The sequence below is a fragment of the Heptranchias perlo genome, chromosome 21 (assembly GCF_035084215.1).
Source record: "Heptranchias perlo isolate sHepPer1 chromosome 21, sHepPer1.hap1, whole genome shotgun sequence".
Lineage (NCBI taxonomy): Eukaryota > Metazoa > Chordata > Chondrichthyes > Hexanchiformes > Hexanchidae > Heptranchias > Heptranchias perlo.
This window is the reverse complement of record NC_090345.1, coordinates 5382571-5396097: the sequence shown is the minus strand read 5'-3', so window position 1 is coordinate 5396097 and position 13527 is coordinate 5382571. Positions and strand designations below refer to the sequence as shown.

Genomic DNA, 13527 nt, shown 5'->3' with positions numbered 1-13527 from the left:
CAAATTGGCTGCTGCGTTTCTGACGGTACATAAATGACTACACATCAAAAAAATACTTCATTGGTTGTAAAGTGCTTTGGGAGGTCTTGAAAGGCGCTATATAAATGCAAATTCTTTCTTTCTTTTGGATGAGTCACTTGTTCCATCCTCCCTCTGAGCCAAGACAAGCCTTGCCAGTGACAGAGCCTTTCTTTGCAGCTCTCCCGCTCATCCTGTGGAGTGGGAATTTACGAGCACTGCGCCCGCTACATGTCCCGAGTCATTCAATGCCTGGGGAAACAGTGACCTGGTGGGCGAGTGGGTTATGCCCTCAGCTTCACTCGTACTTTCGAAATGCATTTGTTTTTAAATGACGTTTTTTTTTTGTATTTATTGAGCTGGGGGTGCGCTTATTGTCAACCAGTGTCAGCATCAGCTCCGAGACCAGGCTATGGGTCGCCAACCCTCCGGGATTGTCCTGGAGTCTCCAGGAATGAAAGATTAATCTCCTGGACCCTGCTGTGAGCAAAATCCTGGAAAAATCATGGTGGCATTTTTTTCATTTCCTTTGAACACTTTTTATTCATTAGTTATAAAAATATTGGAGATATTGGGAAACCGTTTGACCAGGCAGAGCGGTTAGAGGGCAGGAGGCCACGTGGATGCAACCTCCAGTAATACGTCCAACCAGACTGGGTGACCCTGGATCAGGGGGCAGTTGTCTATGGTGCGTCACCATTATCGGTGCTGGGAGGGGGACTACAGGCTACTTACAGTGTGGTCAGTTGGCTCATGTTGATGAATGACGTATTGGTCAAGGAGCTGATCCGATTGTTGCTCATGTCCCTGGTGAGGGAAGAATGGAACAATTAGCATCGCTGATTGTAAACCGCTGAGGCGAGAATGGACCTCGTTGTCTCCGTTTTTCCAGGCGGGAGACGAGGGCACGGAGGTCCAATTTAGGGGGCCAACCTGCGCTCAGGATTACCTGCTCTATATGTGGCCTGGCCAGCGGTCCTCAAAGGTAAGTTTATTAAAAACACTTATTCTAATATAGAGGTGGGAGGATAGCTCGTCCTGGCTCCTTAGCAATACTGGGGGACGCTACTAACCCGTGCTCGGCCCCCCTCCCATTCGACACCCACCCCCCCTCTTCCTCCCAGGACTTAACTTAGGACTCCTGACGGTGAGGCAAGTGGCCTGAAATTGGAGGGGACCAGAGCAACAAGCTTATTAAAACGAGGACCAATTTCGGGTGGTCCTCAAGCGGCCTTTTCCGGTTCCTGCCCAAAAACGTGGACCAATTTATTCCTCCATGGGCATGAAGTGCAAAGGTTCCTGTACACGGGATGGGGGGGGTAGGGGGGTGGTTGGGGGATGGAGCACTGGGAGGAGGGTGGGGGCTTAGCAGGGTCAAACCAACAATTGGCCCAGCCTACAATGCGCCATTGGACAGGCGAAATGGTGAGTTGACCCAGTCCATGTTCATGTTGTACCTTCTAGCGTCACAGCACAGCACTCAGGCCAAGGAGCAAGGTTCCTCTCCTCCGATTTACTTCAGGTTATATCCAGAAAGCACAAGACCCAAGGTCCATCTAGTTCGCCTTCTACCACCCTGGTAGTCGCTGATGCAACGATAATGGAGTTGTTGACTAATCATAGCGATCGATCTCTATCAATGAGTCTACAACAGACCCAGACATGAGGTGAGCAAAACCCCCAGTGGTGGAGAGTTTTGGGAACCATAGGTCCAAAGTCACCTGTTCCTCCCGAGCCTGTTACACTCACCACATGTCATGTCTCAAATTACTCATATACCGTATCTCAATATGTTACTTTCTGAAAGGAATCTATCTAATTTGCGCTTGGATGAATCGATACTAACTGGTTCCACCAGGTCCCCTGTTCCATAGATTGACCACTCGCTCACTGAAATATTGTTTCCGCAGATTAGTTTCGAATTTACCCCCCCTTCAAACACGTGGGGAGCAAGGTATGGTGCACACACATCACTTCACCCACAGAAATAAGAGTGCTGAATTTCATCTCCCCTCAAACCCTGCACCCTTGAAATGCACTGCACCTGTCAGAGCCTCAGATCGCCCTTACATACTGTCTCCGGCAAACCCCAGGCTTTAGCACTGCTCCCCGGGAGGAACTGGGGCCAGAATCAGGAGTACAGCTGCAGGCCTCTGCCCCGTGGGCAGACAAGGAGGAAGTCGAGGTGGGAATGTCCCCATCCACCTCATTCTCCTGGTCCCGGATCTATTTCAGGGGAGGGGCAGAGAGCTGATATCACGGGGTGTCTCCATCACTTTTTCCTCCGAGCCACTCCTTTGGAACCAAGCATTTTCCAGACCCTGCGATAAGGGACATCGACCCCATGGTGGGTCATCGTGAACCAACCGCACTCTTCCCACTCCCCAATTTGCTTGTTCAGAGCTGTTCCTGGAAGTGAATTGCCTCTCCCCCCCCACTCCCTCTGCGTCCGCCCCACTCCCAATGCCTCCTCCCACTCCCTCTGCCTGCCCCCCTACTCCCTCTGCCTCCCCCCGCCCCCGGCCAGGATACCTACACCAGCTGCAGATGTTTGAAGGTGTAGAGTACAGTGGGAACTGCACTGAACTGGTTACCATCCAGGTACCTGGAAGATAAAGGAAAGAATTAGTGCTGATGGAATTTTATTAATGGGTTTGCGTTCAGTTTGGAAAGAGACATGCTCACCCATTGGTTGACCCAAGCGTGTAACTGCCCATCTGCTGCCCGTGCTTTTGTTACCTCTAGACTCGACTATTCCAATGCTCTCCTGGCTGGCCTCCCATCTTCCACCTTCCATAAACTTAAGCTCATCCAAAACTCTGCTGCCCGTATCCTAACTCGCACCAAGTCCCGTTCACCCATCACCCCACTGTGCTCGCTGACCTACAATGGCTCCCGGTCTGGGAACACCTTGATTTTAAAATTCTCATCCTTGTGCTGAAGACTCTCCATGGCCTCGCTCCTCCCTATCTCTGTAACCTCCTCCAGCCCTACAACCCTCTGAGATCTCTGCGCTCCTCCAATTCTGGCCTCTTGCGCCTACCCGATTTCCTTTGCCCCACCATTGGCATCTGTGCCTTTAGCTGTCCAGGCTCTAAGCTCTAGAATTCCCTCCCTAAACCTCTCCACCTCTCTCTCCTCCTTTAAGATGCTCCTTAAAACCTATCTCTTTGACCAAGCTTTTGGTCACCTGTTCTAATGTCTCCTTCTTTGGCTCGGTGTCAAATTTTGCCTGATTCACGCTCCTGTGAAGTGACTTGGGACGTTTTATTACGTTAAAGGCGCTATATAAATGCAAGTTGTTGTTGCTGATAGGCAGGGACCAGGAAGGGACCAGTTTAATCCCTGGTCTGCACCTGACAATCTCGGCTAGGACAGCAGTATGAGTGCTACAACTCTGCCCAGCCAGAGAGGAGAAAGAAATCAGCCAGGGTTCCCACTCCTGTTCCCTAGTCAGTGACCGATGTGTGGGGTATCGGGTAGGATTGTTAACCCCCCCAGATGATCCTGGAGTCTCCAGTGTCATAAACTGGATAGTCCGGTGGTGAAGGATGGAATACTAGAGCTTGGTCTTCAGTTGCTTCCGAGCCTTTATTCTCAGAGATCCCATTTACACCCCCTAGATAAGCTCCCTCCTATAAATGGACACAAGAGAGTCACCAATTGATATGCACCACCTGAATACAATTAAGACTAATTGATATAAATCACATGGATACAATTAACATCTAGGAATTAAAGATTAATCTCCTGGACACTGCTGAGAGCAACAACCCAGGAGGAAAATAATCGGGGTCATTAAAAAAATATTGGAGATGGAGGAAAAGGCCGTTTGACTGAGAGTCAAGAATCATCCAATCGGGTAACGAGGAATCTGCTCGCTCAGGATCGGCCTTAATGTCCCCACGATTGAATAGCCGGCCAATGCTCAGTGTCTCCGCTCAACACACGAAGGAGGGCTGGAACTGAACGAAGGTCTTCAGGAGGGGAGAGAAGTGGGGGGAGGGGGAGGGACAATATCTCCCCTGAATGCTCCCCTGAAAAGTCAAAATTCATCCTAATTTTTTAAAAATCGTTTGCTTCCGTGATCTGGATGTCAGCGAGCGGTCTGCGTAACACGGAACCCCCTCCCCAACCCTGGTTTTACTGGAATGCTTTTCCTTTCATCTCCCGACATTCACACATTGTTTTGCAACCCTCTCCCAGCAGCAAACACAGGCCATGAAATACTGCCCCTGGCAACTCAGTCTCTGTAATCAGCACCTTCAGTTGAGATATTTAACGGCAATCTGAAACGTGGGAACTTGTTTAGGGAACAAAGGGAGAGTCGCTGATCGACACACCTGGACTTACAATGGATTGGCCGTACATTCCATCCCCCCCTTCACACCCTCCCCCTCCCCATTGCTCATTCAAACCGTGGGATGAATCGGCAATCATCAACGACAACAACTTGCATTTATATGGCGCCTTTAACTTAGTGAAACGACCCAAGGCGCTTCACAGGACCGTAAATGACACCGAGCCACATAAGGAGATATTAGGACAGGAAGGGGTAGGTTTTAAGGAGCGTCTTAAAGGAGGAGAGAGAGGTAGAAAGGAGGAGAGGTTTAGGGAGGGAATTCCAGAGCTTAGGGCCTGGGCAGCTGAAGGCACGGCTGCCAATGGTGGAACGATTAAAATCGGGGATGCGCAAGAGGCCAGAATTGGAGGAGCGCAGAGATCTCGGAGGGTTTTAGGGCTGAAGGAGGTGACAGGGATATGGAATCAGGACCTGACATCTGTTCATACCACACAACCGGTTTCTGATCCAGTCTGTGGTCCGGGATCAGCAGCAGCGAGGCTGGAGACTCGCAAACATGCGATGTTCGTCGCCATGGCCGCAATCACAAGAACATAAAAAATAGAAGCAGGAGTAGGCCATACAGCCCCTCAAGCCTGCTCCGCCGTTCAATAAGATCATGGCTGATCTTCGACCTCAACTCCACTTTCCCGCCTGATTCTCATATCCCTTGATTCCCCTAGAATCCAAAAATCTATCTATTTCAGCCTTGAGCATATTCAACAACTGAGCATCCACAGCCCTCCAGGGTAGAGAATTCCAAAGATTCACAACCCTCTGAGTGAAGAAATTCCTCCTCATCTCAGTCTTAAATGTCCGACCCCTTATCCTGTGACTATGTCCCCTAGTTCTGGACTCTCCAGCCAGGGGAAACAACCTCTCAGCATCTACCCTGTCAAGCCCCCTCAGAATCTTATATGTTTCAATGAGATCACCTCTCATTCTTCCAAACTCCAGAGAGTATAGGCCCATTCTGCTCAACCTCTCCTCATAGGACAACCCTCTCATTCCAGGAATTAATCTAGTGAACCTTCGCTGCACCGCCTCTAAGGCAAGTATATCCTTCCTTAGATAAGGAGACCAAAACTGTACTCAGTACTCCAGGTGAGGTCTCACCAAAGCCCTGTACAATTGTAGTAAGACTTCCTTACTCTTGTACTCCAACCCCCTTGCAATAAAGGCCAACATGCCATTTGCTTTCCTAATTGCTTGCTGTACCTGCATGCTAACTTTCTGTGTTTCTTGTACGAGGACACCCAAATCTCTCTGAACACCAACATTTAATAGTTTCTCATCATTTAAAAAATATTCTGTTTTTCTATTCTACCTACCAAAGTGAATAACCTCACATTTCCCCACATTATACTCCATCTGCCACCTTCTTGCCCACTCACTTAACCTGTTTATATCTCTTTGCAGACTCTTTGTGTCCTCCTCACAGCTTACTTTCCCACCTAGCTTTGTATCGTCAGCAAACTTGGATACATTACACTCGGTCCCTTCATCTAAGTCATTAATATAGATTGTAAATAGCTGAGGCCCAAGCACCAATCCTTGCAGCACCCCACTAGTTACAGCCTGCCAACCTGAAAATGACCCATTTATCCCTACTCTCTGTTTTCTGTCCTTTAACCAATCTTCTATCCATGCTAATATATTACTCCCAAAACCCATGAGCCCTTATCTTGTGTAACAACCTTTCATGTGGCACCTTATCGAATACCTTTTGAAAATCCAAATATACGACATCCACTGGTTCCCCTTTATCTATCCTGCTAGTTACAACCTCAAAAAACTCTAATAAATTTGTCAAACATGATTTCCCTTTCATAAAACCATGTTGACTCTGCCTAATCATATTATGATTTTCTAAGTGCCCTGTTACCACTTCCTTGATAATGGATTCCAGCATTTTCCTGACGACTGATGTCTAACTGGCCTGTAGTTCCCTGTTTTCTCTCTCTCTCCTTTCTTGAATAGCAAGGTTACATTTGCCACCTTCCAGTCCGCTGGGACCGTTCTAGAATCTAGGGAAATTTGGAAGATCACAACCAATGCATCCACTATCTCTGCAGCCACCTCTTTTAGAATCCTCAGATGTAGGCCATCAGGTCCAGGGGATTTGGCGGCTTTTAGTCCCATTAGTTTCTCCAGTACTTTTTCTCTACTGATATTAATTACTTTAAGTTCCTCACTCTCATTAACCCCTTGATTCCCACTATTTCTGTTATGCTTCTTGTGTCTTTCTCTGAGGCTGGTTGGAATCACGCTGAGAGCCTGTGCCAATCTCCGCTCCCCCGCGTCGCCCCCCCACCCCCGAAATGCGGCTGGACGCAGACCGTGAAACCACCCCCCACCCCCCCTACTCCCTCCCCCCACCCCGACTGAGGCTGGGTGTCGTCGCATCTCCTCCGAATCACACACCATCCCGACTTGGACATATATCGCCGTTCCTTCATCATCACTGGGTCAAAATCCTGGACCTCCCTTCCTAACAGCACTGTGGGAGAACCGTCACCACACGGACTGCAGCGGTTCAAGAAGGCGGCTCACCACCACCTTCTCAAGGGGCAATTAGGGATGGGCAATAAATGCCGGCCTCGCCAGCAACGCCCACATCCCAAGAATAAATAAAAAATATACCACCATCTCAATGAGGGGGCAATAGGTACAGATTAAACACCTTTGGAAGGAGGAGAGGGGGAGAGTTGGGAGTGTGCTGCAGTATAATTTAAACAAAGGTGGGGAAGAATCATTTTGTTTGCTGTGTAGCAACATCATAACTGTTCTCAAAAAGAACATGTTTGTGATATCGCTACACACAGTGACCAGAGCAATTTTGCTTTCTATTCTCTATCCCTTTCGTAGGTGTCAGCTGTGGCTCAGTGGGCAGCACTCTTGCTTCTGAGTCATGAAGGTTGTGGGTTCGAGTTCCACTCCAGAAACATGAGACCATAATCCAGGCCGACACTCCCAGTGCAGTACTGAGGGAGCGCTGCACTATGGGAAGGTGCCGTCATTCAGATGAGATGTTAAACTCAGGTGGACGTAAAAGATCCAACGGCCACTATTTCAAAGAAGAGCAGGGGAGTTGTCCCTGGTGTCCAGGCCAATATTTATCCCTCAACCAACATCACTAAAACAGATTATCTGGTCATTCTCACATTGCTGTTTGTGGGATCTTGCTGTGTGCAAATTGGCTGCCGCATTTCCTACATTACAAAAGCGACTACACTTCAAAAGTACTTAATTGGATGTAAAGCACTTTGGGAAGTCGTGGAGTTGTGAAAGGTGGTATAGAAATACAAGTCTATTTGTTTTTCTCTCTCTCTGTCTTGGCGGTAATTTTAACCGAACCCACCTGGTGAGAAACCGACGCGAAAAGTAAAAACATAGAACCATAGAAAAGATACAGCACAGAAGGGGGCCATTCGGCCCATCGTGTCTGCACCGCCTCGAAGAACAACCAGGTGCCCATTCTAACCCCTCCTTCCAGCACCCGGTCCGTAGCCCTGCAGCTTACAGCACTTTAGGTGCAGGTCCAGGTACTTTCTAAAAGAGTTGAGGGTCCCTGCCTCTACCACCAATTCGGGCAGCGAATTCCATGCACCCACCACCCTCTGGGTAAAAAAGGTTTTCCTCATGTTCCCTCTAATCCTTCCGCCAATCAGCTTAAATCTATCTCCTCTAGTTCTTGAACTCTCTGCTAGGGGAAACAGGTACTTCTGTCTACTCTATCTGGGCCCCTCATAATTTTGTACACCTCAATCAAGTCTCCCCTCAGCCGCCTCTACTCCAAGGAAAACAACCCCAGCCTATCCAATCTCTCCTCGTAGCTGCAATTCTCAAGCCGTGGCAACATCCTTGTAAATCTTCTCTGCACTCTCTCCAGGGCGATGTGGGCAATTGGATCGTGTCAATTTCACACCAGGTCAGTTAGGTTAAAATTAACCCCTTATGTTTCTCTCTCGCCCTATTAACCTGCCTCTTTTTCTCTCTCGCTCGCTCTTTCTCTCTATCTGTTTCGCGTGCACTCTTCCTCCTGCCTCATCACTCCAGATTCACCGTCAAACACTGGTGAATATGTTCAGATGAACGACAGTCTGATTACTGCAGCCCTCCAACCCTCCGAGATCTCTGTAACCTCCTCCAGCCCTCCAACCCTCCGAGATCTCTGTAACCTCCTCCAGCCCTCCAACCCTCCGAGATCTCTGCGCTCCTACAATTCTGGCCTCTTGCGCATCCCCGATTTTAATCGCTCCCCCATTGGCAGCCGTGCCTTCAGCTGTCTAGGCCATAAGTTCTGGAATTCCCTCCCTAAACCTCTCCGCCTCTCTCTCCTCCTTTAAGATGCTCTTGAAAACCTACCTCTTTGACCAAGCTTTTGGTCACTGTCCTGATGTCTCCTTTTGTGGCTCGGTGTCAAAATTTGTTTGACTTACGCTCCTGTGAAGCGCCTTGGGACGTTTACAATGTTAAAGGCACTATATAAATACAAGTTATTGTTGTATTTTACCGGGAGTGAACACACGCGGATCGAAGCCATGGCAGAGAGAATCCAGTTCTCACAGAGGGTCCGTCTAAGCCCCTCTCACTCACAGTTCAGTCACGTTCTTCGGGATTCCTTTTGGTAGAGATTTCAGGTGCTTGTTGCTGCATCGGACGACAGTCTCCAGGCAGGTGCATTCCGCAGGGCACTGAGGGCGAGGACTACAGCTAGTCTCCTCGTAACCTGAGGCAGAAACCACAACTTCACATCACTGACATTTACTCTCCATCTAACCCGTGCTGTACCTGCCCCGGGAGTGTTTGATGGGACAGTGTAGAGGGAGCTTTACTCTGTATCTAACCCGTGCTGTACCTGCCCCGGGAGTGTTTGATGGGACAGTGTAGAGGGAGCTTTACTCTGTATCTAACCCGTGCTGTACCTGCCCCGGGAGTGTTTGATGGGACAGTGTAGAGGGAGCTTTACTCTGTATCTAACCCGTGCCGTACCTGCCCAGGGAGTGTTTGATGGGACAGTGTAGAGGGAGCTTTACTCTGTATCTAACCCGTGCTGTTCGTACCCTGGGAGTGTTTGATGGTGACTCCTGGTTCCATTCCACAGTAACACCCGTCACTTTAATGAACACAAAAGTTCACAAAATAAAAGTGAACAATTTTATTTATCCAAAAGTAAACCAGGTGATTGTTGCCGAGTTACCTTCTTCACACCGGAAGTCCTGGTAAGCCACGTCCTGTAACGGGATCTCTCTCAGGAAGTCCGGCTTCTGGCACCGTGGGTTTCCACTGACTATCTTCCTCTTCCTCAGCCACTCTCCCAACCAGGCCAGTTGGCAGTTACAGTTGAAGGAGTTTGCGAGGAGGTTGCTGAAATCAGAGAGTCAGGGCAGAACATTTAATCTGTGACAGGGCAACTTTCTGTTTACAAAGCTCCAGGAGAAGTGATGGGTTATAAAACTGTGTTTGTTCGCAAACGTGTGTTTGTACATATGTGTTTGTACATGTGCGTCGCATGTGTCTGTATACATGTGTATGTGTGAGTGTTTATGCATGTATGTGTGCACGTGTATGTGTTTATGTATTCATGCGTGTGCGCATGTGTGTATGCATGCATGTGGAAGTGTGTGTTTACGCATGTATGTGTGCACCTGTGCATGTTTTTACGCTTGTGTGTGCGCACGTGTGTGTGTGCATATGTGTTCATGTGTGTACATGCAAACACGTGTGTGCTTTTGTGTGTGTGCATACTTGAAGTACTGTATCTGTTAGTTAGCGATATCGTCGTACAACAATCGTCACAGGTGAATCATGGAATCATTGAAATTTCGGCACAGGAAGAGTGCATTCTGGCGGTAACTCTTCAAATGGTGCTGTCTATTGCAGTCTCATTTCCCTGTCTTTGCCCTGTATCCTTTTACACTCTTCCTTTTCAAATACTTATCTAGTTCCCTTTGAAATGACGTTACAGCCTCACTGGCCACTTGTGGTAAAGGATTCCATGTGTTAATGACCCTCAGTGTGAAAAATAAATCTTCTACCTTCTAGTGATGATCCTGAGACGATCTTGTTCACCCAGTTCAAACAATCTCGCACGACCTACCCTCTCAAACCTTTCAGAATTTTTGAAACCTCTTTTTTAGATTGTCTTCATTCTACGCTGTTCCTAGAGGAAAAAGTCCAATTTGCTGACCCTTTCTTCCTACTAAAACCTCTCATTCCTCATGTTCTGGCCAATCTTCACTGCCTCCTCCCCATGGCTCTAATATCCTTCCTGTAATGGGATGCCCAGAATTGCACAGCTGAGGCTTAACCAACGTCTTCTACAAATTCAACATCACTGGAAGATAGCGCCAATAAATCAGGAACAATACTTTCCAATACATAGAAACATAGAATCATAGAATGATACAGCCAGGAGGCCATTCGGCCCATCGTGTCTGTGTCGGCTCCTTGAAAGAGCTATCCAATTAGTCCCACTCCCCTACTCTTTCTCTATAGCCCTGCAAATTTTTCCCCTTCAAGTATTTCACATCAGGGCAGCAGGGCAGATGGTCAAGGTTGCAAAGGGCAAGTTTGGCAGAGTTGGCATCATGTTCTCCCAGGGCAGATGCAGCATAAGTAGATGCGGAGCAAGCACCAACTACCCTGGCCCAACAACGTGTGTGCATGTGCACGTGTGTCTCTGCATGCGTGTGCGTGCATGTAAATGGTCACGTGCATGTGTATATATGTGCGTGTGTTTTGTGTGTAGATGCAAACGTGCGCGTGCTCGTGTGTGTCTGTGCGTACTTGAGGTAATGTATCTGTTAGCGATGTCACTGCAGCACAATCTTCACAGGTGAATCATAGAATCATTCAAGTGTGCCTCAGCTCTAACCCTAGTCGAACAGTTCCTGCTTCGTTTGTGTGACAATGTTCTATTGAGGGTTCCGTGCATTAGGGTTAGGGTTAGGATTGAGACTATTAACTCTTTGTGCTAAAATGTGGGGCAGTTACGTGCTGGGACTTGGATTTCCATGGTCTGATGTTCATTTCACTTAGAAATGCTCACATTGGTGCAGAGAGGAGACATCCCACCAGTTTGGGCTGAGTTTGAATCCTAGAACCTCACAGCACAGAAGGAGGCCATTCGGCCCATCGTGTCTATGCCGGATCTTTGAAAGAACTATCCGATTAATCCCACTCTCTCCTGCTCTTTCCCCATAGCCCTGTACATTTTTTCCCTTCAAGTATTTATCCAATTCCCTTTTGAAAATTACTATTGAATTTGCTTCCACCGCCCTTTCAGGCAGAGCATTCCAGATCACAACACCTCACTGCATAAAAAATGTCTCCTCACCTCCCCCTCTGGTTCTTTTGCCAATTACCTTAAATCTGTGTCCTCTGGTTACCGACCGACCTGCCAGTGGAAACAGATTCTCCCTATTTACACTAATTTTGAACGCCTCTATTAAATCAGATCCCAGAGGTTGAAGTAGGACGCAATGGGGTAATTGCTGGAGCTGGGATTTTCTGTTGGAGATAGGCTGAGTTCCTGGTATAGCGGGAGTGGAGGGGGAGGAGTTGGAGAATCAGACGGGGAGCCATTCCACTGGCTCCTGGTGGCCCCCTCACCCCTTTCTGGGACATCTCACTAGAAGCGACAGAGGACACACAATGTGCCCAGCCTGATATGGGCGTGCGGATTCAAACCACGGGAACGTGTCATTTGCACCGTAGCAACGCGACGCGCCTTTCTTTTGTCCAGGGTTGCTATGGGGACGTAAGGGGATTTGAAAGGCCACCTTGGCTAGTGTGATTGCGATCGGCGATAATGGTCAAGGTGGGATTCTTGAAAACGATGGTTCTTTTTTTTTAAAAGTGCCTTTTTTTTTGGCCAGCTCGGGAGGCCTCCGCCCAACGCTTCACCGTGACGACCACTCAGGGCGGGCCGTTAGAATCAGCTGGGCTTCCCGCTGACACTCCCAGGCAGGCCGACCGCTCGCCAGGCTGCACTCCCGTCGGGGAGTCAAAAGTCCCACCTGAGTGTCTGAAACTGAAGTGTTCGATTCCTTCAACCCGAGGAGCACAAAATCCCCGGTGGAGGGGAAAGTATGTTTTTTTAGTAAAAGTGCTAAGAACATAAGAAATAGGAGCAGGAATAGGCCATACGGCCCCTCGAGCCTGCTCCGCCATTCAATAAAATCATGGCTGATCTTCTACCTCAACTCCACTTTCCCGCCCGATCCCCGTATCTGTCTAACTTATTAATGGTGAAGTAGAGGTGGTCCTGGTGTAAACAGGGCTGTGAAATAACTTCTGCCACATATAAATGGACAGTCTGAGCAAAATAAACTTCCGTACAGATGGAGAGAAGAACTGATCAATGATGAATGTGCATCTTCCCCGTATACTCACAGGGTGGAGAGAGAGTGCAGGGTGTCGAAGGCAGCTGGTGTGATGGTGGTGATGTGGTTGTCGTATAGCGAGAGCAGGCGCACAGCATTCAGTCCCGTGAAGCTGTCGTTGTGGATACAGTTGATGCGATTATTCCTCAACATCCTGCGGGAAAGAAGGGACGATCAGTTCTCGCAAGAGCGTTTGCTCAGGGTTGATTCAAGACTGATTATTAAAAGAAAACTAACTAGATGAGTAAGAACCATAACTGACTCATAAAGTCCATCACACATAGAGTCCGTCACACATACAGCCCGTCACACAGAGCCCGTCACACGTAGAGTCCGTCAAACGTAGAGTCCGTCACACGTAGAGACCGTCACACGTAGAGTCCGTCACACGTAGAGTCCGTCACACGTACAGCCCGTCACACGTACAGCCCGTCACACGTACAGCCCATCACACGTACAGCCCGTCACACGTACAGCCCGTCACACGTACAGCCCATCACACGTACAGCCCGTCACATGTACAGCCCGTCACACATAGAGTCCGTCACACATAGAGCCCGTCACACATAGAGCCCGTCACACAGAGTCCATCACACGTAGAGACCGTCACACGTAGAGACCGTCACACGTAGAGTCCGTCACACGTACAGCCCGTCACATGTACAGCCCGTCACACGTACAGCCCGTCACACGTAGAGTCCGTCACACGTAGAGTCCGTCACACGTACAGCCCATCACACGTAGAGTCCGTCACACGTAGAGTCCATCACACGTAGA

The 13527-nt window shown here is 48.7% G+C and overlaps 1 protein-coding gene across 2 annotated transcripts in view; it reads right to left on the bottom strand.

Annotated features, from left to right (window-relative positions):
- The window catches only part of slit1a (slit homolog 1a (Drosophila)), a 247292-nt gene that overhangs the window by 47530 nt on the left and 186235 nt on the right, over window positions 1–13527 (bottom strand). For both annotated transcript variants that reach the window (XM_068002018.1, XM_068002019.1), the window contains exons 19-23: window positions 12761–12904; window positions 9564–9730; window positions 8960–9092; window positions 2555–2623; window positions 754–825 (exon numbers count right to left, since the gene is read on the bottom strand). In XM_068002018.1, the coding sequence (XP_067858119.1) occupies window positions 754–825; window positions 2555–2623; window positions 8960–9092; window positions 9564–9730; window positions 12761–12904 (585 nt within the window). The remainder of the gene's footprint in view (window positions 1–753; window positions 826–2554; window positions 2624–8959; window positions 9093–9563; window positions 9731–12760; window positions 12905–13527) is intronic.